The 26,684-nt window shown below is 38.0% G+C and overlaps 1 protein-coding gene across 2 annotated transcripts in view; it reads right to left on the minus strand.

Annotated features, from left to right (window-relative positions):
- Positions 1-6,780: 6,780 nt before the first annotated feature.
- Stk39 (serine threonine kinase 39) overlaps positions 6,781-26,684 on the minus strand; it is a 206,977-nt gene continuing 187,073 nt past the window's right edge. The window contains exons 16-18 of one of the 2 annotated variants that reach the window (XM_013030494.1): positions 20,034-20,098; positions 10,006-10,081; positions 6,781-7,664 (exon numbers count right to left, since the gene is read on the minus strand). In XM_013030494.1, the coding sequence (XP_012885948.1) occupies positions 10,007-10,081; positions 20,034-20,098 (140 nt within the window). In that variant the 3' untranslated portion in view covers positions 6,781-7,664; position 10,006. Of the gene's footprint in view, positions 7,665-9,053; positions 9,818-10,005; positions 10,082-20,033; positions 20,099-26,684 lie in introns of those variants that run through there. The other variant, XM_013030500.1, reaches the window with a different exon arrangement.

The raw sequence follows: 26,684 nt of genomic DNA on the forward strand, positions 1-26,684 counted from the left end.
CTGAGACTCTTATCTCCAACTAACTATAAGAAAAAGCCAAAAGTGGAACTGTGTCTCAGGTAGTAGAGTTTTAATCTTGAAAAAAAGCGACAGTGGGCTGGGAAGGTGGCTCAGTGGTAGAGCGCTTGCCTTGCATGCCTGAAGCCCTGGGTTCAATTCCTCAGCACCACAGAAGCAAAAGAAAAAAAGCCGGAAGTGGCGCTGTGACTCAAGTGGTAGAGCGCTATCCTTGAGATGAAGAGCTGAGGGACAGTGCCCAGGCCCAGCGTTCAGGCCCCACGACCAGACCCCCCAAAAAAAGGGGGGGAGACAGTGCCCACTCCCTGAGTTCAGTTTCTACAACTGGTATACACACTGGTATACACAAATAAATATTCTAACAATGTCAATGGACACAGTTTTTCAATGCAAGACATGGAATGAATCAAAAGGTAAGACCCAACCATCAATCATCTACAAGAAACACATCTAATGTGACAAAAACAAACACTATCTTAGGGCGAAAGATTGGAAAAAGTCTAACAAGGAACCGATCTCAAAAGCAGGCAGGTAAAGCTATACTTACACCTGACAAAGTAGAGCGCAAATCAAAATAAGTCAGAAGAGACAAAGAAGATAATTTCATACTAATATAGAGAACCCTCCACTAAGAAGACAACTATTCATCAAATGCTTTGGCAATCAACTTTTCAAATGAACACTATTGGACATAAAAAGTTACATAGACTCCAAGCTACGGTAGTTAATACTTCAATACCACATTCTCACAAGTAGATATTTCATTCAGTCAAAACCTGAATGAAGAAACTTTACATTTAAATGACATCACAAACTAATTGGACCTAATAGACATCTCCAGAATATGTCACGAACTAGCTGTACAATACACATTATTCCCAGTAGTCCATTCTCCTAACAGCTTAAAACGCCATATTCTATCAGAAAACTGAAAACAACTCTTTGTATCCTGTCAGACAGTAATGAAATAAAAGTAGTGGACAACAGCAAAAGAGATTACAGAAAATATTCAGACCCATGGTGACAATAACTCATGGTTTAAGGATGAGCAGGAAGTAAAGGAGAACCAGAAATATGTTAGAAAAATGATCATCTTTCAACAAATGGTGCTGAGAAACTAGATATCTATATGAAGAAGAATGGAACTAGATTCCTGACTGTCACTTAGTATTAATATCAATTCAAAGTGGACTCTAATTGTTCAATGCATGACTTAAAATCTTGAAACTATAAGAAAGAATAGAGGAAAAACTATGGGAAAGAGTGGGAGAAAAACTAGAAAAATTGGCATAGGCAGGAACTTCCTGGGTAGAATTCCAGGGACTCAGCACATAGCAGAATTGACAAATGAGATTCTATCAAGCTAAAAAAACCTCTGCACACTAAGCTAAATGTACAGCTGAATTAATGGGGGCTCTTTGCCAGCTCTATGTCTCATAGGGGTCTAATAACCAGAATGTACAAGGAGGACAAAAAGCTAAATCCCCAAAGAATCAATAACCCAATTAATAAATAGACAAGGAACTATATAGATAATTCACAGAAGTATAAATGGCCAATAAATACATGAAGAAATGCTCAACAAACCTTGTCATAAAGGAAATACAAAGGAACATTAAGATTCTAATCATCAACAATTAAACAAGTGGCAACAAATGCTGGTGAAGATGCAGGGGAAAAGAACCCTATTATAGTGTTGCTGGAAATGTAAATTAGCAACTATTATGGAAGTCAGTATGGATATTCCTCAAAAAGTCTAAAAATACAACTACCTTATGATATAACATAGTTATCCAAAAGATTGCAAGTCAAGATTACAATAAAGGGACATCCACAATAGCTAAATTGTGGAAATGGCACAGATTCTTTGTAACTGATGAATGGATCAAGAAAATACCACACACACACACACACACACACACTGAAATTTTTTCAGCCATCAGAAAAAGTGAAATTAAGTCACTTGTGGGGATGGACTTGGGAGAAAAATTGTATTAAGTGAAACAAAGGTGCCTTTATTCTATCATATTTTGAAGATAGTCAAAATATATAAAGAAAAATACACAGGACCATATGCACAGTCTTATGAACATACATGGTCAAATTGACTTGAGTATGACAGAAGCAAAAGGTGAGATTCTATGGTTTAACTCTTTGAACAATTAACAGTTTAATTAAATGAATACTAGTAAGCTGAAACATGTCTTGCCTCTAGGAGGTGAGAATTAAATGAGGGGGAAGCAGAAAATAGAGAGTCATGGTGGCAAAATATAGTCATAATACTCAATATTCATATGTGAAAATGGAAGCAGGTGATGGTGGGCATGGGAAAGATAGGCAGGAGAACAATGAAGGGATCAAAATTAACTATACACGTAAAAGGACATGTTAAATTGAAACCCCTTTGTAAAACTATTTGAAAATCATAATAAAAAGGAATATGGGCCCAATCAGTTTTTTAAATTCAGATTATATTTAAGATGATGGAAAATTTTGGACAGAGTGATTGATAGCTAATAACAAAACTATAAGAAATGACTTAAAGCAGTAATTTCCCAACTTTTTAGTACAGTGGCAATAACAAGCATATTTTACATTGTTTTCAAATGCATGTCCATATATTATTAACACAGAACCATTGTGTCCAATTTAAATCAAATTACAACAGCATCTGGAACTATGCTTGGAAAAGTAGAGTGGTGATTCTGCTTTCAGTCTTTCTAAATAATTAGGAAGAACACTGTCATTTTAGTATACCACGTACTTGCGCTTTTCCTCATACTTACAGTTCTTCATTTCATTAATTTACTCCCATTTTGTTCATGAGAAATGAGATGACTACAAGTATGGGTGTCCGTAGTAATCTGTTTTGTTATTGTGTTTCTGATTAGGTGTTTTACTGGAAAGGAGTGTTGTTTGAGGCTATTTTGAACAAACTTTTTTTTCCTCCTAATTTTCCCATCTACTCCTTGTTGTACGCAGAAAGCTTTCTGTTTATATGTGTTATTTTTATGTGTGCTACTCTGCTAACTGGGCTTATCAATTCTAGGAGTTTGAAAGTGAAGTCTTTAGGGTCCTTTAGATATAGGAAGTCTGCATATAAGAATAGTTTGACAGCTGGGCTCTGGTGGCTCATGCCTGTAATCCTAGCTGCTCAGGAAGCTGAAATCTGAGGACCGCAGTTCAAAGCCAGCCTGGGCAAGAAAAGTCTGTGAGACTATCTCCAATTAACCATCAGAAAACTGGAAGTGGCACTGTGGCTCAAGTGGTAGAGTGCTCACCTTGAAATGAAGAGCTGAGGGACAATGCCCAGGCCCAGAGTTCAAACCCCATGACTGGCAAAAAAAAGTTTGACTTTTTTCCCCCACACAATCTTGTTTTGTTTTTTGTTATTAACCCCTCTGATATACAGAGGGGTGACAGTTACATGAATCAGTCAATGAGTAATGAGTAGTTCTTTTTGAACCATGTCTCCCTTTCTGTTTCTCCCTAGTTTGACGTCTTCCTTCACTATTTGAATCCATTTTATATCATTTGCATGCCTCATTGCTCTGGTGAAAAATTGAACATTTAGGATGATATTGACTATGTGTTTATCATGTGTAGCTTTTATTATTTTATGGTATGATTTTTTTAATGCTAACTTCTCCAGAGATTTTATCATAAAAGGATTTAGGTTTTTGTCAAAGGCCTTTTCTATATGTATTGAGATGATCATTTGATTCTTGTCCTGGATTGTGTTGATGTGCTATATATTGTATTATTGGCTCCATTGTGTTTATTGATGTGCTTTATTGTGTTTATGCATGTGGCATGTCGCATTTTTTAACCCATCAAAATATCACTGCCAGCATTATTTAGTACCAAATTGTTTGCCTGGTTCAAGGTTAGCAATCTATTATCTAACTTTTTTTATTGTGAAAATACTGTACAGAGGGGTTACAATTACATGGGCAAGGTAATGAGTGCATTTCTTATCAAGCATTGTTGCCTCCTCCTTTGTTTCCCCTTCCCATCCCTTCCCATTCCCACCCCCACCCCCCAAAGCAGAGTACTATCTTACTTCTCCCAGATCATGGCCCCATCGGTTTTATTTTCTACTTAAACAATAAGCCAGTTTTCTTCTTTAATAATTTTACTCTGTAATACAATAATTGGATTCTTGATTCTACATCAAGGATAAATACCCTATAGGATGTTATTCAATCACTGACCTTTCATCGACCTATAGTAAATTCTATTACTAACAGCATAAGATTGTAACACTAAAAATATATTTGCCCTTTGAGGATTTTGATGGCCCAATAAACCTCTTCAGGCAATGATGTTTGTTTTGGGGGTGAAAATTAATGTAGAGGAAATTTCAGAGTACTTTTCCTGGCTACGTGATCCTAGTTCACCCGAGAATACTCAATTATAAAAGCATCTATTAGCTTGAGACAAAATGCACAGTAGTAACCAGATTGTGTAGATTATATTTTCACTGCTCTTAGATTCTCAAACTAGCCCTGGCAGATAAAAGGACATCACTGGGGCTGGGAAGGTGGCTCAGTGGTAGAGTGCTTGCCTTGCATGTATGAAGCCCTGGGTTTGATTCCTCAGCACCACATAAGCAGAAAAAGCTGGAAGTGGCGCTCTGGCTCAAGTGGTAGAGTGCTAGCCTTGAGCTGAAGAGCTGAGAGACAGTGCCCAGGCCCAGAGTTCAGGCCCCACCATGGCAAAAAAAAAAAAAAAGACATCACTGTGTTTTCACTAGGATTTTTTTGTGCAACAAAACAGCATTTAGAAACTGGATACCAGTGGTCCACACCTGTAATCTTAGCTACTCAGGAGGCAGAGACCTGGAAGATGATCTGAAGCTATTAACCAGCAAAATGCTATACTGGAGGCAGAGCTCGAGTGTCAGCAAGAAGTAAACAAGAAAGCTGAGTGGGAGCTGGAGGCCAAGTTAAAGCTCCATTACAAACACACACACACACACACAAGGACACACATGCACACATACACACACATGCACACACATGTAAACACATACGTGCTCACATGCACACTTACTCAGTAGGAATAGAAATGTCAAATGATGTTAAAAGGCCCATGATTACAAAATGTCTTAGTGATTGTTTAAATTGTGTGTGTGTTTGCACTACTAGATGATATTATTTCTAGAGAAGGGAAACATATAATCATATTTTAAACATGCTTTTACAATCCAGTTATTTGAACACTCTAAGTGGAAACTGCAACACTATTGAAACAACTTAATAAAAACTTTGCCTCTTTAAGTCAAAGTCATTGCTTTACAACTTTTAGTTCATGTTAGTAGATGAGGGAAACTGCCACTCAAAGACCAACTGTTGAAGAATACAGGTGGCTCACAGCTGCAATCCTGGCTACCCAGGAGGCTGAAAACTGAAGATTTTGGTTTGATGGTAGCATTGGCAGGAAAGTCCACGAGACTCTTATCTCCAATTAACCAAAAAAGCTGGACATGTAAGTGTGGATAAAATGGCAGAGCACCCAACTTGAGTGACAAAGCTAAGGGACAGTAGCCAGTAACTATACCTTGTACCAGCACAAAAACAAAACCCCATCTGTTTATGAACAGTGTTTCTTCTTCATCTATTTTTATTCTTAAAATTATATATTTACATATATTTAAGGTGTACGGATAATATTTTGATAAACATACTGAACAGAATACTACCATCAAGCTAATTAACACAATCACCTTTTCAAATTGTTTCAAGGACATAATATAGTATCATTAATTCAAATCACCTTGCTATTAGATTTCCAGGTTTTTATTTTTTTAATTATCTTTAAGTAGTTGTACAAAAGAGTTGCCATTTAACAAAGCAGTTTATGAATACAATATGTCTTGATCAATGTCACCCCTTTCAACTCCCCTACCCACCCTTCCTTTACTCTTAATTTTGTATGATATACATTGGATTGTTGAGTGCATTTCCGCCCCCCCTCTTCATTTGTCTAACCCTTTCCTCTTTTTCTTTTTTTTTCTCTTTTTATATCCCCTTTCCTCTTGACCCCTTACCACACTTTTCAAGTACTTGCTTCCTGGTGTTTTGTTTTGTTGAACTTTGATTTGGGCTTTCTAAAGATTTACACTATTGGAGAGCTCCCTTGAATCTACTATATTTCAGTTAATACATTTTTATATGCTTGTATACCACTCAAAGTATTTACTTATGAGTTTGTAAGCTAAATATAGCTTCAACATACAAGGAAAACATGGATCCTTTGTTTCTCTGGGCCTGACTTACTTCATCTAACATAATTTTTCTAAGTCCTTTCTTTTTTCACAAATAGTACATTTTTTTCTAATTGATAAGTAGAATTCCATTGTGTGTATAACATATAAAACACATCACATTTTTTTGATCCATTCATTCCTTGAGGGTCATCTGGGCTGGTTTATACCTTGGCTATGGTGAATAGTGCTGCTATAAACATGGTTGTGCTGCCTTTACTGAATCCTGGTTGGCAATATTTTGGGTCAATGCCCAGGAGAATTGCTGTTTAATTTCTTAAGGAATCTTCACATTGCTTTCCAGATTGGATGGACAAGATTATATAATCCTGTAACTAAAAGAACCTACGGACTCTTCCCCAAGCTAATAGATTTGATTCAAAACTTTGGTAAAAGTAGCAGGGTATAAAAATTAACCCACAAACTCAGTACCTTTAGGTATGCCAATAAGATCAATACTGAAATCAGGAAAGCAACTCCATTTACAATATCCTCAAAAAACTTAAAATAATTAGGAATTAATGTAAACAAAGATGTGAAGAATTTCTACAATGAAAAGTTGTTAATTGAAGAAGGAAACTGAAAAAGATTTAAGGAAATGGAAAGACCTTACATGCTCCTGTACTGGAAGAATTAACATTGTGAAAATGGCAATATTTCCCAAAGCAATCTACAATTTCAATGCAAAATCCATCAAAACCCCAACATCATTCTTCAATAAAGTAGAGAAAACAATCCAAGAATTCACACGGAATTAAAAAAATACCCCAAATAGCAAAAGCAATACTTAGTAGGCAGAATAGTGCTAGATGAATTACAATACTAAACTCCAAACTCTATCACAGAGCCATAGTAATAAAAACAGCTAGGTGCTGGCACAAAAACAGGCCCGAAGACCAATGGAACAGAACAAAAGACCCAGATATAAACCCACAGATGTACAGCCATTTAATATTCAGCAATGTTGTGTCATCAATCCCCTTAAGTCCAACTTCCATCCTTTAAAGAATTGTGCAGAATAAAACACATAAACACATAATTAATAGTAAATTATAAAAATATAGTAAAAATTATTTCTTTCCTTCTTGAAGAAAAGAACATGGCAGTAAAGACAGGCAGTCACAAAAACTGGCTTGGGATGTCTAATACAGACATTAACTAGAGGTATAGGCTCATCTACTATAGAGACTGGCTCTTTATTAGATAGGTAATTTTTAAATATTTTCTCTCAATCCACAGATTCCATTTCCACTTTGTTGACTGTTTCCTTTTCTGCATAGAAATCAAAGCATCCAACTTTGTCCTTCTTGTCTAAGATTGTCTTGGGTATGTAGGGTCTTTATGTCTCTTCACAAATTTTAAAATTGGTTTTCGATTCCTGTGAAAAATAGAAGTTGGTAATTTTGATAGAGATTATATTGAATCTTTAGGTAATTTTGCACAGTAAGGGAGTACGATGGTTAGGGAAATCTAGTCTGATGTTCATATTCATCTCACAATAACACAAGTCTCTTGGTGCATTTTTGTGTTCCATCTTTACCCTTGTGTTTAGCCACTTTGTATCATTCCTTCACCCTATATGAATACATGCAAACTACTTCATATACTATTAGGAAAATATACAATTTTTTGAAAAATATGGAAATATGTGTGTATATTAAATACAGACATTGGAGGCTTTTTGTTACCTCATTGGAGTGTTCTTGTTATTCGTGTACATTTTTCCCTCCAAGCAGATGACACTCTCTCATACAGTGTTCTTACCCACAAGGTACTGAGAAGACTTTTAAGAATCTGTTCTGGTATCAGGAAACCTACGCCCTAGGAGTCCAGCCCTGGAAGCCGTTCTGTGAAGGACCTTATACAAGTCATTTAACCACTCTGTACATACCTCTGAATCTCTAGCACTGAAGGGACTAAAGTGGTTTGAAGGAATTGTTCTCTCTTGTCCTCTGAAGTGCTATGGATTTAATTAAAAGACAACCTGTCTACATGGAATATCAATATTTGGCTTTCATTCTGTCCTCAAGCTAATTTAAGTTAATTGTCAAAATGCATTGTTGTTACTCGACAGATGCCTTATGCCTTTTCAGATACTATATTTTATAAAAGTGTTAAATATCATTGCAGCAAAGCAGATAATACCTAAAGGATGAAGGAAACAATCTGACACCATTTCATTGTGCAATACATTTTTATTTTCCTTTTACCTTTTCAGTCATCTTTGAGTAATCGTTGTGTAAACAATAGAATGGAATGAAATTACATTAAATTGTATGCAAATGGCTCTAGAACACCTTAACAATTATGACAAGGCAATTATAAATAACTTTTTTCCTTAGTAATATATATATGCATATATATATATTTGCTTTTTAAAGTACATTAAAGAGCTGCCATATCTAGGGTTAGCTAGGAAAGAGCAATGTACCATCCTGGAAGCCCGTTCCCCTGAAAATTTAGAGTCCAATTTTGGAAGTTCTAAGGTTTACTAGGTTTATAATAGATATAGCCAAGCAAAGGGCTTTTGGGGATGGAAGTATTTATTCTGGAAACATTATTTGATTTTTAATCTTTGAGTCAATGCACAACTCTTTCCATCATTTACGCTCTACCTGGGTATTCTAAAGAATTTCAAGTAACACTAAGCTTTGGGTATTTTCAAGTTTATCACCTTTGCAATAACAAATCCTATCACTTAAGGAGAACCAAATCAGAGGTGTGTGTGTGTGTGTGTGTGTGTGTGTGTGTGTGTCTGTGTGTGTGTGTGTATCTATCTATCTATCTATATATATCTCAAACAAACAGAATGACAAAAATCTTTTTTTAAATAGCATTCTAAATGTTCCAATGAAGCAGAACTTACATATGCCACCTTATGTAGAGGAAATTTTAGATCTGAGACTATTTCAGAGTAAAGCAGCCTCAGGCACATTCTTAATATGAAAGTTTGCAAGGCACCTCCCTCTCCCAAGAGACAAGCAGATTGTGGGGTTGGAATTTTTTAGGCAAACAAACCAAAAGGATAGGCATCCAAATTCCTAATTCAGTCAGTTCAAAAATTAGAAGTTACAAATACTCCAAAGATAGACCTGAAAGTTTTTGTTTAAGTAAGAAGAGATTAACTGCAAGAAGCATATAATCAAAAAACTGTTTTCTTATAGCTAAGGTGTATAATGCATAAATATATGAAAAATAAAATTCACAGTCAGTTTTAAAACTAGAATTCAAGTTTGGCTAATAAATCTTAATTTTATAAGTATATTATTTTCTAAATACAACATAAAAGAGGCAGTACTGTCAGATGTACAATTGAAGTATCATAACAGAAACACCAACAATGAAAGAAGAAATAGGCTTCTGATAGAAAATTCCTTTTGTTGCCAATAAATAGGACCACCTGAGTGTACTGCAGACTCCTTTCACTCAAGGGCTATCCGAATTGATTGCTAAGAATATTAAATAGCTTTTGGAAAAAATCAGCAACAGTCGTGCAGCTGTGGCATTTGCTTGTTCTCATCTTGTGGATTGCTAGAGAATAAAGCAGAACTCAGAGTGTTGTAAGTTTTTAAAAATTATTTTTTATCCCATTTCATCGAAGCCAGCCTCTTCACAATCTTCTTATTTTGATGGGAATTGGGAGTGAGGGGTGGAAGGAGGCAGGTAGGAGTGGGAAGGGAGGGGGCCACAACAGATTAGGGCAATGGCAGGGGACATACATCAGCTCACACTCAGCTGAGCAAACCCAATCAGCTTCACCTCATCAGGAATCTCCGACCCATCACAGCCAGAAGCCTGAGAAAGGAAAAGAAAAAAATTCAGTGCTCGCGGGTGCTGCTTTCCAGAAACGTGTTCATGTGATGGCAGATTCAACTAAGCCACTATCTTCTATTGCAAGAGAGACCTGAAGAATCATTCCTTTAGCTTGGCACAGATGGCTCAGGCCTGTAATCCTAGCTATTCAGGAGGCTGAGATCTGAGGATTGAGGTTTGAAGTCAGAAATCACAGAAAAAGCTCAAAGTAGTGCTGTGACTCAAATGGTAGAGTGCTAGCCTTGAGCAAAAGGAACTCACGACAGTGCCTAGGCCTAGAGTTCAAGCCCAAAGCCTAGCTAAAAATAAAAGAAAAGAATCAGTCCTTTGAATGACTATGCAATTCTGACTGTTGTTGGCATTAGTCCTTGTGCCATCAAGCACCTGTTACTAAAGCAACACCATGTCAGGAAGCCACATTTGAATATTTCACTGATGCAACACAAACAACACATCTTAAATATTCTTTCAAATGATATCCTCTGAGAAATAACTTAAAAAGAATATTGCAAAAGCAAGAATAATAGATGGGCTAAGCCACTCAAAGTTTTTCACATGCCATGAAAAACTGGTAAGTGGAAAAGCAAGTGGTTAGCAAGAACTAGAAAGTCTATTTATGGACAAGTGCTACTTTAGGTACAAGGACCTAGTTTTTCAGGGAAAGGTAGTTGCTACATTTGATTGTGTTTGGGGTTGGGCCACGAGTGATGCCATTAGAACCTTTAAGAGATGGGGCTAGTGGGAGGCCTTAAGTCACTGGGACTGTTCCTTTTAAGTAAGAGCCTGGCCCATTTCTCTCTCCCATTTGTTTCCCAGCTATGAGGTGTGTTCTGTTCTGCATTGCACCTCGGGCACAAAGCAGCAGCAGGAACCTGATCATGGACTGCAACCTCCAGAACTATGAGCCAAAATGCATCTTTTTTTTTTATTGTGAAAACACTGTACAGAGGGGTTACAATTACATGGGCAAGATAATGAATATATTTCTTATCAAGCATTGTAGCTTCCTCCTTTGTTTCCCCTTTCCATCCTCCCCTCACCCCCACCCAATCCTCCCTGCTACCCCCCCTGCACCAAAGTTGTAAAGTTCGTTTTTGACATAATGACTTGTACTTCTCATTGTTGCAATGGGTCCACCTGTATCCCTATTTAAACGATTTGTTTTTCCCCTTCCCCTCCACAAATTATACCAACATCAAATACAGTGAAAGCAGGGGTTATACTGTGGGGGAGGGACATACAAAGCAACAAAGAAATAATCTTATAAATGTGTTAGAAACAATCGCATGAAAAAAAGAAAACATTTGAATACATATCTTAGGGTTCATTTCCCTAACATCACCTTATCTGACCTTTTCTGCTTGACTCAGACATATACTAGATATTGCAAATAAGGGAAACCATGGGACTTATGTTTCTTTGGGCCTGGCTTACTTCACTTAATATAATTTTTTCCAAGCCTTTCCATTTCCTAACAAATGGGGCAATGTCATTCTTTCTAATGGAGGCATAGAATTCCATTGTGCATATATACCAAATTTTCTTGATCCATTCATCTACTGAGGGGCATCTGGGTTGGTTCCATATCTTAGCTATGGTAAATAGTGCTGCAATGAACATAGTTGTGCTGGTAGCTTTAGTGTGGTCTTGTTTGTAAACATTTGGGTAAATGCCCAAAAGTGGGATTGCTGGGTCATAGGGGAACTCTATGTGGAGTCTTTTGAGGAACCTCCATACTACTTTCCAAAGTGGTTGAACAAGTTCCCTTCTGTCCACATCCCTTCCAGCATCTGTTGTTTTTAGAGTTCTTGATTTTAGCCATTCTAACTGGAGTGAGGTGGTATCTCAATATCGTTTTGATTTGCACAAAATGCATCTTTTTATAAGATGATTACCTCAGATATGTTTGTTACAATAGAGGAAATCAGACTAACATAGTATTGAAACAAATTTCTTTTCCACTTACAAATTTGCTTATAATATTTTAGGACACATTAATAGCCAAAGTTAAAAGTGTTTTGAGTACTTTATATTTCTCTTCAAAATCTTAAGGTGTTGGGAAAAAAAAGCCGTTGCCTTCCAATTCTTTCACTGGTCCTAATTCATAAGTCATCTTCACTTCCTTTGTCACCTATGTCTTGTTTTTACAGACAGACAGACAGACAGACACACAGACACACACACACACACACACACACACACACACACACACACCCCTCAGATATCATTCTAACCTAGCTCTTCACTCTATAGTCAAAATAGGAGATTAAATGAGTATATCAAAAAAGGGATAAAAGTTTAACAAACAGCTAATTACCAAGGAATCTTACAAAACTTTTCTAGGTTATTTTCTGCTGAGTTATTGCCATAAATATTAGTTTCCCATGGAAAGTGGGCCCTTCAATCACCACCATTAATTTCACACACATAGCACAGCTTGTATGTTCAGGATGTTCAGAAAGTAGACCAGCCTTTACCAAGTCTAGCATTAACAAAGCAACTAACTGAAACATATTTTAGACATTTCAGACAAGTATTATGTGTAAGTTCTTATGCAAGAATATCAATAGTCTAAAGAGTAGGAATATCAGACAAATATTAAAGATTTTAATACTCTACTTTGTGCCTGTCCAGTGGTACCTCCCCAGTGAAACACAATGGTCACTACTGGCATAAGATCAGCCAGATCAGAGATGCAAGATCAGAGATGCTTCCTTAGTGTTCACTTAGAACATGCAAGTACAGCACAGCAGGCATTAGCCATATTGACACTAGAATATTTAGTCACATCCCAACCTAATCTCTCATTCTAATCCCCTAACCTCTCCCTTCCTTGTTCCTGGGTAGCTCTTGCTAACCTCACTTACTCAACTGAATAGTGGTGGTAAGAAGATGACTGACAAGTTTCTGAGGACTAACTACTGCTGTTACAGGTGGCATGAAGGTCAGACTGGTAAGTGTGGTATGGTAATGAAGATACCAGGAAATTCACATAACTAGGAATAAGAGCAAAACATTCAGCTATTAAGCTGACCAGAAACAAGAGAAATTCAGAATCTTTTTTGTGAGTAGTAGAAATGGGCTTTATAGGGAATGTGGATTACAGGGCTCTGAGTCTCTGGCATGCATGTTTCCTGGTAAGCCTGGGGGCTTCAAGGCAGTTCAGGCCCTCCTGCCTTCTACTCTTCCTGTATCTCTCCTTGTCTCTCAGTCATAACACACAAAGGAAGACAATATATAAATATCCTGAAATGCAGACAAAAGGGAAACCCTTTTGAATTTCCTTACACTCTTAAAAATTACTAAGGACTTCCAACTGCTCATGTATGTGTGGGTTATATTTATTACAGTGACTCAAAAATTAAAACTGAGAAAATTTTAAAATATTTTAACATTGTTAAAAGCATGTATATGTATATTACTGGTATGGATTTAATCAATCCAGGGCTTCTTACTTGTTTCCACTTGCTCAGCTGGTGCTCTGCTACCTGAGCTATTTGCTAGATAAGTGAAAATAGTCTCACTGAAATGTCTACCCTGAATTCTCTGAACTGTTTTCTTCAGAATCTCAGCCTCCTGAGTTTGGCCCATTGGCACCCAGCTGGTTAAAAAATTAAAAAATATAATAACCATTATATTAAAAATACAAAGCATGTATACTTAGGTTATATTTATTATACTATTTTAGAAGTTAAAATACAAAAGTAAAAATTATTTATAGCTCAGTGGTAGAGCGCTTGCCTTGCATGCCTGAAGTCCTGGGTTCGATTCCTCAGCACCACATAAGCAAAAAGAAAAAAGACGGAAGTGGTGCTGTGGCTCAAGTGGTAGAGCGCTAGCCTTGAGCTGAAGAGCTGAGGGACAGCGCCCAGGCCCAGAGTTCAGGCCGCACGACCGGACCACCCCCCAAAAAATTATTTATTGCAGTACTCTTACCAAAAAAGTAACAAAAACCCTTAGAAGATTAACATTGAATTTCATTTTTGCAAATCTCTATTGTCTTGAAAATAGCTACCTGACTTCCATATTTATTCTACAGCTTCATGTTGCTTTCCTAAAAGTACCTAAGGAAAATCAGCCTCTCAGACAAATGTAGTTAAAAAGGGGAACAATATTTCAGTAGTATTTTTCTAAGTAGTCGTGGACACAACTTGCTACCATCCCCAAACTTTCCAAGTGGTAGTTTCTTAAAGGTTATTTGCAATGTGAAAGCTGAAACCAAGAGCACTGAACTTTTCATTCTCCGTCACATTAAAATCCATTGGTCCACTTTGCCCTTTGAATGGATCTTTTACCTGTGTGTGATAGTTAAGCATCATTGAGCTTTGCAGATCTTCCAAAGGTTGACATATTTCATAATACAATATGAAAGTTTCATTGTACAGTGCTAATAAATCATATTCATTAGTATTGCCCATTACCAACCTCATCAGAAAAATCTTCTAGTCTTAGGAGACTATTGAACTTACAGAGGCTATTATGAGTTTTCCTCGAGTTTTACTCAAAAGCTCCAACTTATTATATTGACAACAAATACAGTGTTTTTAACTGTAAAGATTACTTTGTTCATTTGAAAAATAAGTGTGCTAAATACTTGAGTTAAAGAACAGGAGTTTGTCAATTATTCTAGCCAGTAAAAATCACTTTTCATTGCAAAAAAAAAAATAGTTGGGCATACAGTTAGTTTCAAAGGGGCTTTTCCTAGAGACTATCACTGTACTTTAGTATATTGAAGAAGTGATTCCTGTTTCATCAGACAGATGTTAGAAGGATATGTGCACAAATTGAGACTGAATGAAAATGAAATATGACTTGTCTCATGAGCAAAGTTCTCAAGTGAAACTGGCTGCATTTACACCAAGTGAGTAACGACCACTAGCATAGTCTGATGCCTCTGCCCTATCTGTGTCAACAGGGGTTTGACACCAATAGCAACACAGAAGGAAAGACATTATCTTCCTATGATAGTATCCAAAATCAGCTAGAAGGGTTTTAGGGGAACCTCAGAAGTCCAAAACCCATACTTTGTAAACCCAGGCTCCTAAGTGAAAATATTGTCTCAGAACACACCACTCTGGCATGTTGACTGTTCTAAGTAATGTGTCTTCCAGAAGGTACATGGAATGTACAGCAACCCAAACTCCCTGGTAGAAGGTGTTTTCTCTCTGCCTAGAAGATACCTTTGTTGTCAGAGGTGGGGAGTCAAAGCCCCAAGAAATCTGTACAGTTGAACCTTGTTAATAACTAAGTTTTATGTTCCTAGTCATGTCCTCACAATGTGCTGTGCTTGGTCCAACTCCATACATAAGTCCAGCTTCAATTTGCTCAACTCTATAATTGTTTCTTTGGTATTTATCTCCTTATGCAAATGCCCATGTTGTGTAAAACATTAAATAAACTTGTATACCTTTCACTTATTTCTTTCCCCTGCTTCCTTTCACCTTTCCTTTCATCTCTTTCTCTCTCTTTTTCTTTTCTTATGCATGATGCTGAGGACTAAACTCAGGGCCTTGCACTTGTTAGGCAAGTGCTCTCCCACTGAGCTAAATCCCCAACTTCTCCCTTTCTTAGGCAGGGTTTTGTTATAGCCCAGTCTTGCCTCAAATTCTCTATCCTCCTACATCTGTTTTCCAAGTACTGGGATTACAGGTATGTACCACATGCCATGATTGTCAATTTAACTCATAGGACCTATGAAAAATTCTTATGAGGCAGAGGTGAATTGTTCTTCTACTATAAAAGGAAAATGTGCACATTCTCAGAGATTTAGCAGGACAGTAGATAATGTCATGCATGTTATCATTTTAGTATACACTCTAGTTTCTAAACCTCCCTGCCCCACCCCCTGGCCTGACAGGCTTGTGCCTGTGGAGGCAGTGAAGATGTTGCTAAGCAACCATCCAAGGATTTGCTCAACCCCAAATGTGGGTGCAGTTTGGTATCAGCTGGAGAATATGAAAACTAAGACTAATGCCTGCCCTTTGGTTTGTGATTTTGAATTAGAGTGTGGCAAAGCCACAGAGATTCTTTGAGCGTCTCTGGTAATTCTAAGGGGACTGAGTTTGACAACCCCTATGGTACTCATGCTTCCAGAATGGGAAGCTCCAAGTTTTCTCAGTTTTGCCTTTTCAGTGTGTGGAGAAATCACTCAGAGAGCTTTTTAGAAGAGATTGCTGTGCCTCAGCCTTGGAGACTCTGATTCCTTTAACCTGAGATGAGGCCCTAGCATTTACATTATAGCAAATCTCCAGTCTCCAAGAAAAGCTGACACTATGATCTGTGGACACTTGGAACACCACTGGCATAGCTGGAACAGGAGGAAATAGGGAGACTGAACAAGCAGTACCTCTTTTACTGTTGGTCCACCCTTATCCCTCTTCAGCAGGGGAGAAAGTTGAAACTCCCAGGTAGTTCAGCCTTGACTTCCCCTGTACCTCAGGATATGATGATTTAGTAAGGCAACATCTAAGTGTGCCTAAGCTTAGCACCTCTACAAATAAGTCCTTTATCAATAATTGCCAAAATGCTTATGAAATCCTTAATTGCAACACATATGATGTCATTAAATACTAGCAACTGAAATCTACACCATGTGTATGCATACCAATTGGATATTCACTATATGTACTTAAATTTGTATTCTTTCAAAGGCTAATTAAATATAAAATATTTCATATTTTTACTAATGTAATTTCAAAAATTTCACATTGAGAGCAGCAGGACTCATCTATACTACAAAACTGCAAGTATGAAACTTAAAAATTATCTTGAGAATATTAATAAAAACCTGTCTTCATAAAAACTGGAAGGCAGGGCTGGGAAGGTGGCTCAGTGGTAGAGCACTTGCCTTGCATGCTCGAGGCCCTGGGTTCGATTCCTCAGCACCACATAAGAAAAAAAAGCCAGAAGTGGCGCTGTGGATCAAGTGGTAGAGTGCTAGCCTTGAGCTGAAGAGCTGAGGGACAGCGCCCAGGCCCAGAGATCAGGCCCCACGACCGGACCCCCCCCCAAAAGAAAAAACAACTAGAAGGCAATATTGCTATCTAAATTCAAAGCCATGTAATACTGGGGCTGAAATGACCAACAAGCCTGAACCACTTTACTAAAAGTGGCCACACCAGCAATAGACATCATATCTATTATCCTATATGCCAAACCAGGCCAATGAGCCCATTGAACGAAAAAAAAAAAGTAAATGCACTTCTTTATAAAAGCCACATCCTTGTCCTTGCCCTTTGGGCTATTATTTTTATGCAAGCAGATATAAAAGATAAGGACAAGCATCTTTCCAAACTTGAACCAGACATAAGAGGAAAAAGATCAAAGACATTGTTATCTATAAATTGAATGCTTCTCTGCCCGAGCTAAACACTTAAATCTCCTAGATGTGGTCAAAATTCCCCAAACCCAGGTCTCACAATAAGCAATTAAATCAGGGTGCCTGGTGTAGGACCCTGGCCCTGGGGATTGTTGTGTTTTAAAGTGTTCCCATAATCATCTGAGCAAAGCCACAATGCAGGGAGCTGAAGAACCACCATAACAAGATACTGCTGCCCTTCTGACAATTTTTAAGCCCCTGACATTCTCCTTTAAAAGCAATGAAACCTCTGAGATTAAATCACGATAAACAGCTGGGAGATGAAAAGACCGTGTGTTGCTGCTGCAGCAGCTTATGAGGAAAAACACTGCGGAAATACTTTGATCTTTTATTCTTCAATAAAATAACTAAATTGATGAATGAAAGCAAATGCATTTGGATTTCTGCAGTTTTTATCTGGACGTTAGTGGCCTACAGAAGATTAGGCCAAAAATCAGTTTAAATTAGCTCTGTCAAGTGAGTTTCAACCTGGCTGGCTGCTGATAACAACAAAGAAGTCGCTCGGGCTTTAACACAGCCTCGACAGAGAGTTAAGTGACAGAAATAGAAGGTCACTCTTAAGTTTGACTTTATTATGTGTGTGTGTGTGTGAAAGAAAAAGCCATCAACTTCCACTTATTGAGAATAATATATTATTTCATTGTGTAGCTGTAGCAGAAAGGAACATGTGTGTGAACTTATTCCCAGATCCTTTTATGCAGGACTCCATTGGTCAATCTTCAAGGTATAAAGGAGACTCAGTCTCAGCCAATGGAATTGCATTCAGTCATCCAAAGGAGGAACTCAAAAGGGATACATGGACTCTGCAATAGACCACATCTGAGTTTGTAGCTTCCCCCGTGTGATCCTGGGCAAGCTGATCCCAATCCTGAGGGCTCCCAAGGAGAAAGAGACCTGCTATCAGAGACAAAGCAGGGAGGCGGATCTAAAGAAAGGACTCTGCAGTGGATTTGGGGGGTAGAGGTTGTAAGAATGCACAATAGGAAGCTACTAATGCCTTTGGAGAACTTGGGGACTGTAGAAAGATTACGTTGGCTATAGCTACAGTGTGGTACACAAAACTGTTGACACTGGCCAGTTTCTGAAGAAGATAGTAACTTGTTCAGGGGATGGAAGTAGAGATAGAAAGTTGAGAAAGATTGAGGAAACTAAAAAAAATAAACAAAAAACAAAAACAAAACAAAAAAACAGATTGGAGGAAAGATGACAATGTCACATTATTCTCACTGTTTTCCTAAAGATGATGTCATAGCGGCTTTTAGAAAATCTTCAGTGTGAGGAAATGGCTAGGGCTACTTTTCTTGTATGTAGCAAAGCAAATTCAGACACAACTGGACTAAGCCAGCATGGAGGTTTCAAATGCTTATCTCTGTCTACATGTCTAAAATAACAAACATGTTCTGAAGATGATATATACAACAGGTTTGTAAACCTGCACTTGAATTAGAAATGGAAGATACAAACAACAGTCTTGTCCCAATCTGAAGAGGAATTTGGCAATTTCTTTGCTCAGCACTCGTATCTGAATAAAATATGCTTTTACTATCAAAAAAATGTGAAGTTCTCCATATACATTCTTCGTGTTTTTTAAAACTCTCTCACACAGACTCACTCTCTGAAATTAGATGAGCAGCAAGTCCCAGAAAGTTAATTAGCACCAGGCTCACATTTACTGTAACTAATCATTTAGTATTTTTGGCCACCCACATTTTCCATTTAATTTCACGAGAAACCAAAAAAGGCAGATCATCAATATATGTTGTAGACAGCAAAGTATTAGTCATCTAGATCTTAAATTGTCATGGCATTCTGACTGGCCCATGATAAGATTCATTTATAATTCTAAAATGAACCACTTATTCAGCCTTAATGTACTGTTTGCTAAGACTTCCAGGAAAACAGTCGCCTTTGACTCTCTACACTTCTCCATCTCTAGCTGTGATCAGTTCCTAATGACTTCATAGTATTCTGTCTCTGTGGCTACTCAGTATTTAGATTTAAAAGCTACTGGTGCATAAAAACTGGTTTAAAAAAAAGGTGCTCTACCAAAACCTGTTACTGTGATTTGAAATGTGGAGATAAAATGCTATGTCTTTGTTCACTAGCCTTTGGTGTGCTGTTCTGCAATTGCTTCCAATTACCTAAAGCACTTTTGCAACAATCAGCTTCTATTTTTTAAAAGTTAAAACCACTTGGCTTTCACCTCAGGAAAGCCTTAGTAAGAGCACTGCTTTCAATAGGGCTTAATTTTGTCTATGTGGTCAGGTTGCCACACAAAGTTAAAGCAAAATGGGACATACAGGCTTTGAGATTCTCATGGCCACTCTTAGTCAAAGATGACACAGGACAGAGAAGAAGTGAGGCTTACAACAGAAGACATTTCCAGCCATGCTCAGAACACATCCCAAATGTTGCAGAATCAAACAATGAATGTAATAACTGATCATCAAGGAAAACAACAACTGAAATGCAGAGTAGGTCATTAAACTATATTATTATCTCTAGCTGGCAAGAACATGACAAAACATTGTCTTCTTTCTATAACTTTCTACTTACCAACTTAAATGTCAATGTTTTTAAAGCTTTGGGATCATCTACAATCTTCTGTAAATTAGCAGCCACTGTAAAATACAAACAGAGAAACAGTGTTCATAATTACTTCTAATAACATTTGATTTTCACATCAATGATTGAAAAAAATTGACTAATGATGCAATAAACTGCAAAATCATTTCCTTCACAGACATTACAAAGTCCATATAAATGACCAAATTACTTTCATACAGATATTTTCCACAACCATTTATATCACGTCAGCAGTCTTGTATCTGTGCACATCTGAATTAATCACTGTATGTCAACCCCACATTTCAGGTAATAAAATTTGAAATCACTTTCTAATGGAAAGTAGAAATGATGGCAGCTCCCAGAGTCTCAACGACTACTTTTTTAAACTGTAACAACAAAGACTTCTGGAAACACTCAGTAAGAAATTTATTAACCAGGAGAGGGCAGTATGAAACAAAGAAGAGATACTGCAAAAGAACTTTCAATAGGAAATAACAGGTCAGCACAATCAAACTCATGGACTATAAATTCACTTGATTCTCAGCACTCATTTTTATCAAAGCAACAAAATCCAATCGATAACCTTGAGGACTCAAGCATATGTGTGAATCAAGCATATATGTGAATGCTTTCAGAGCACAGTGATCTGTCAAACCAGTAAAGTGCCACCTTGTACAACACAAGTTGGCTGATCAGGATCAAGCATGGGGGCTGTGAGATTGGGGCCCAAAATGAAGATCTGTTTCCAGTATCTGCTGGATTCATCAAGTCCCAGTCCCATTCTCTACCATGGTGTGATATATCTGATTCCTTACTCAGGAAGTCCTTCTTCTTGGCTACTCATCTGACTTAGGGTACTGTTTATGAGAATTATCTAAAGGTCATGGTGATAGAATTTTAAAACTTTGCTCTATCCATATCCAAGCTTCAAGGTTAAACTACTGAGAGGTCAAGCACTAATACTTCTTATCCTTAGCTATTCCCTAGGGAAAAAGTTGCTGATGAAAAAAAACATAGGGGAGGAGGTCCTGTTTGTCATTTTTATTAGTCATGGGAAAAATTATCTGCTGCTTCAGTAACTAGGTTATCTTTAGCAAAAAAAGTTACCTGAATTTTTTCGGGTAATAAATTTTAGGAGTAAAGAGTCTCCATGAATATTTTGAGAAAAGTGTCTTAAATAGAAAGTTTCTAAGTAGACAGTTGAAGGAAATTTGAAATGTTAAATGAAGTACCAATAATCATTATGATTTTCAGTGTACTAGTTTATTTTACCTAATGCTTCAACTCCAAAGGAGGGGGGGAAACGAAGGTTATATACTCAAGATAGCCCTTTTCTCTTTATCAACCTTAATTATAAAGCACCATTTTATTTTTGTTTGTTGCCCTCTTAGATTCATTTGGCAAGGTTTCATTTTACCAACATCTACCCCTCTCATATTTTTTTCTTTTTCCTTTGCCCATGCAAGCAGGGCTACGTTTTTCAGGCAAATCCTGGGTCACCAACCCCAGAAAGGCTAGCATCACCCAGCTTTGGGGGCCTTTTTTTTTTAACGGTTTCCTAAACATATTCTCAATCTCAAGATATGTATCCAGTAACTCACATAAGAAAAAAAAAAACACTGGGTTCTGTAGTGAAAAGCTCTGCTGTAAAATTCTGTCTACCTAAACCAGTATTTATGATGTAAGGACATTCTGACTATATGCAGATTGCATCAAGTGAATGCTTAACTCATTTTCTTAAAACAGAAGTGTTCTAACAGTTCCTTTGTTTTGGGCTGATTTCACCAGTGGCCATAAAGCCTTCTTAGGAATCTCAGTCTTTTTGTGAGTCTCTCAGTTAATGTGGATGATTTACTGCCTTGTTCTGGATCATCTATTTCCAGTCTGCTCTCTAATGTTCAGCCAAAAGCAGAGCTCTGTCTTACACTAATTCACAGCCCTTTCTCTGCTGTCCATGAACATGGACCAGGGCCAATGTCTCCGGAACCAGTGAAGCACACTGTAGGCTGATTGGAAAGCAAGCCTGAGCTCCTAACATCCTAAACAATCATCACGAGACCCATGCTCCCCAATTGTGAGTCCCACACCTCTGGGACATTAGAAATTCAAATTCTGTCTTTTGCGCAGAGCAAAAATAGCAAAACTGGCCACTTACCTGATTACTTATCACAGCTGCTATGCTTATTTTCAATTTAGTTGATTCTAATTTGTTGTAAAGTGCTATAAAACACCTTCATTTAACTGACATCACATAAAATTCAGGGTGATGCTAATTTCTCTTCCAGTAGCAAAGCTCATTAAAAAGATGGGTGTCACTGTTTTCTCCCTTCTCCTAACTGTGCACCTGGATTTCAAAAATAAAAATACTCTATACCTGGAACGTGAGCAAAGAACGAAGGGCTCGGTAGGGCTGGTATGACTTTAGGGCTCCCCACACTAGTGCAGAGAACACTATACTTATAGGACTCTAGTTTCCAAAGCCCGAGCCTTCTCAAGCCTGTTTCCTCAGTGGCCATCAGCTCACTTCAAATCCTTCCTAACTCTCCCTAATAAACCTTATACCCCTGGTTTTCATTATCTTCTTTGAGCTTGTGCCTCTCCTCCCCAGACCACTGAATCTAGTCCCAAGTGTTTGTACCACTTGGGAAAACAGACACCATTAATACACACTGAAGCCTAAGGGACTGCGGCCCTCCAACTCCATTTCATAATTCTGTTCTCTAGTTTCACTCTTGGGATTTGAGTACCTGTCAGGAAAAGAAATTTATATATATAACATGTGGCCTGGGGTATGGTAAGCATTGTGCTTTTGCAAATGGCAATCATTTCTTTAACAGCCACATGGAAATGACACTGATGCTCAATACCTCTCTGCACCTGAACACAGAAGAAAAGAAGGAATACAGACCATCATGGGAGATCTAGAAGAGGTAAGATGGCAAAGCCATGCTGATCGAACAAACTAAGCCAGGCCTTGCTCCTGAAAGGTTGTGAGGCTCAAATTCTCCACATTTTGCTAGTTAGAAAAGTAACGTTTTGACTATTTTTAGGCTGTGAATGGATTCTGAGTAACTAGTCAAAAGATACCTTATTTTTATCTCCCAGATATCAGCTTATTTCACAACAATCTCATGAGATACTGATGTTCTGGTAGTGGTGAATTAATTCTTTTAATGTGGGCCCATTCCAAACAAAAATATTGGCAAAAGAGAACCAGTGATCACGGCATCTCAGGTCCTCCAATAGTAAGACATTGTGAGATCAAAGTGTGGACTTGGGATACCTGCCAAGTGATGTCTTCAAGATACTGCTTCATCCAGGGACAACTTGCGTATCTGTTCTGAACACTGCACTGATGCAGAAAGGCAGTACGAAGTAACAAAGGAAGACAGAGCTAATCCAAGCTTAAAGGAGAAAAGGAAACGAGAAGGGAGTGGATTTCATACGGATGTTCCTCTACTACTGATGCAAAATGATGGCTAGTTACATTTTAGAGATTGGCTCAGCATTTTCCCCTAAATCTTCCAGTTCTTGCCTTCATGATATACACTGAAGCATCATGTACAACCTCAATTCTCCAGCCAGAGGATCTGAGTTCAGGTGCTGCCACCTGTTTGGAGCTAATAAACTGGGGAGGGTTTAACTCTACCTCTGTGAGCTCCACTGCCTGGTGGAATGTGATATTGACAATGTCTACCTGATGCGATTATTTCAGGTGATTAATTGGTTAAAACACATGTACTTTCTGCCCTGGACACAATGCCAGTCTTAACTGGTTTCCTTGTCTGTAGTCTCAGTTTCTGATAATTTTCCTCTCATATATTCATCTGTTGCAAGGAGAATCTAGGTCACATATTCTTCAGTAGCAACATTTCATTTTCTTGATAAAAGTCCGAGTTTTTATGTAGCCTGGCTTCAACTTATTTCCCAGCATTTCTTTTGCCACTTCCTACTCTGATTCTTCCCAGGAAAGGCCCCAGAGCTTCACTCACCTCCACATTCCCAGTGCTCTTGCACTGTGTGCTGAAGAGACCTACGTAGAGCTCATCTCTCTATCTGGACTAACTTTTGAAACCCAGGGAAAGCTTGGCCTTTGTAAAAGGTAATGTGTCTGTTGTTGTTGCTGCTGCTGCTGGCCTACGACTTAAACTCAGGGCCAGGGCACTGTCCCTGAGCTATTTTGCTCTCAAGGCTGGTGCTTTACCACTTTGGGACACTTGAGCCACAGCTCCACTTCTGGCTTTTTGGTGATGAATCAGAGATTAGAGTTTTACAGATTTTCCTTCTTAGCCTCCTCAGTAGCTATGATTCTGGCCTGAGACACCAGCATCTGGCTTTCAAAGGTAATATTTTAAAACATTGATAACTTCTTACCACCTCCACTCTATACCCCAAGTGAGGCTTATACTCTACCAGAGCTGTTCTGAATCCATGTTCATCCCAGCAATCAGCAGCCAGGTAAGCCTGCTAACCTGAAGTCAGACTGTGCTGTTTTTCCATTCAAAGTCCTCAGATGGCTTTCCTGCACAGAACGAGAGTCTTAGGTCCTGACCAGGCCATCACAGCCCACCTAACTGGTCTCCTGGACTCTATTTCTGACCTCTTAGACCACCATTCTCTTCCTTTCTGCTCCTGCTCCAACCACAACAGCCTCCATGCTGGGTCTTTCACATTCAGTTAGGTCTACACCAAGAGTCCCTGAACCTGCCAGAAGAGGAAGTGCTCTTCCTCCAGAGCTGCCTTCCTCCCTCTCAGTTTCTGTTCAAATGTCCCTGGTTATCCTATTAATACTGCTCTCCCCTTCCACCCTGTCCATACACTGCCTCAGTCTCTCTGTCATTCTCCAGATTTTGTTTTCCTCATCACACCCAGAACATAAGCTCCAAAGAGTGCAAGAAAGCTCTTCTGTTTCATTCACTCCTCTGTTTCTACTACCTGACTCAGTGTCAGTTTGTGAATGTCTTTGAGGCACTACCAACCAGCTGCAGTTGGCAAATATCCTATAGGCTTCTTCCTATAGGCTACTATGCACACAGAAATTTTCATAAAATTGTAGAAGGTTCCAAGATTCTAAATACCCCAGGTTAAAATGCCCTGAAAGGTGAATTCTACTTATCTTAGAATTTCTACATAATCCCATTTGTTTTCCTGGTAAACTAACTTTTGACCCATCGGAACTGAATATTGTATTGCAAACTAACCCAATCCTAAGTGTGTTATGACTGGTCATTTTTCACTCAGTTTTTCTCAGAAATCAGATTTCAAGTCACACCCCCTTCCTGGCAAGCCACTAAAACACACAGATGATGGCTCAGATGAACTGAACTTATAATGGACCAAAGAGATTAAAGATGATGAATATCAGTTCAGCCTCAAGACTAACTGTAGGTGGAGACTACATTTTATACCACTCATCTTCCCACTGAAACCTCTCCCTCAGGAAAAGAGATCAACCAACCCTGAAGTACTAGTCCCAGTGGACTCTGGTAGAGCAAGAGGTAGACTGTTGTCAATAGTGTGGTGTACTTACCTTTAGAAATGGAAGTGAATGTCTTATCATTTGTTGGAGTGATTAGTAGCAGATGACTCATAATTCCTATTTTTTCTTTCTGCCACAGAGAATTCCTCAGCCCTTTTTATGCTCTGTCTCTGAATTCCAGTTATTTGTATTCATTGGAGCTTATGTTCTGGGTGTGATTGGTTAGGCAAAGTTGCCTTTGCCGGGGGAAGTCTTAGTTATTAAAAGACAATTTAATTCCTCCATCTGCCACATTCTACTTCTTTTAACTTTAAGGTAAAGATACTGACACTGAGAGTATACCTCAGAAGACTGCTTAAAAACAAATCAATGCCTCTGATTCTTTTTCTATCAAAGCCTAAGGCCCTGCCCATGACATTTCCTACTATCAAATTCATGAGACAATCATAATGATAAGTGAAATATTGGAAGAAAATAGTGAATACATATCACATAATCCTTTCTATTTGCTGCAAGTGTGAGGGCTTGAAGTTAGGGTCATATCTTTACTGGACATTTTGCTTATAGCTGGTGTTCTACCCACTTGAGCCATGTCTCCAGTCTGCATTCTGCTAGTTAATTGAAAATAGTATCTCAAAGACTTTTCTGCCTGGAATGGCTGCAAATCATTTTTATCTTAGTCTCAGCTTCCTAAGTTGTTAGGATTACAGGTGTGAGCTACTGATGACTAATTTTTTTATATTTTACTTAATTAAAAATAATTAAAATTCTGGATGGTGAGAATATGCAGTACAGTAGTTAGAAGAGATTCTAGTCATTAGGGGTACTACAAGGAAGCAGCATTTTGTCCAAAATGTGAAATCATTTTGAATACTTCTTTTATTTATACATAGTAGGAAGGAAATTTATGGGAAATAAAGGAAATACAGACATACTACTGGTGTTCTTCTTGAGATTCAAGTAAATTACAGTTTGGAAGAATTATTTTGGTCACAGTATCTTGTGACACTCTGATGTAGAAAAGTTGGCTGAAACTGAATCTGTCCTTGAAATATAACCATAAAATTGCTATTTTGATCCTAAATTTCCTTTACTGTGTTCAAGGCAGATTTTTATGAACTGGCTGACAGTATGATAATGGAAGTGTCCAATAATCATTA

This window comes from Dipodomys ordii, unplaced genomic scaffold, assembly GCF_000151885.1.
Source record: "Dipodomys ordii isolate 6190 unplaced genomic scaffold, Dord_2.0 Scaffold5, whole genome shotgun sequence".
Classification (NCBI taxonomy): Eukaryota; Metazoa; Chordata; class Mammalia; order Rodentia; family Heteromyidae; genus Dipodomys; species Dipodomys ordii.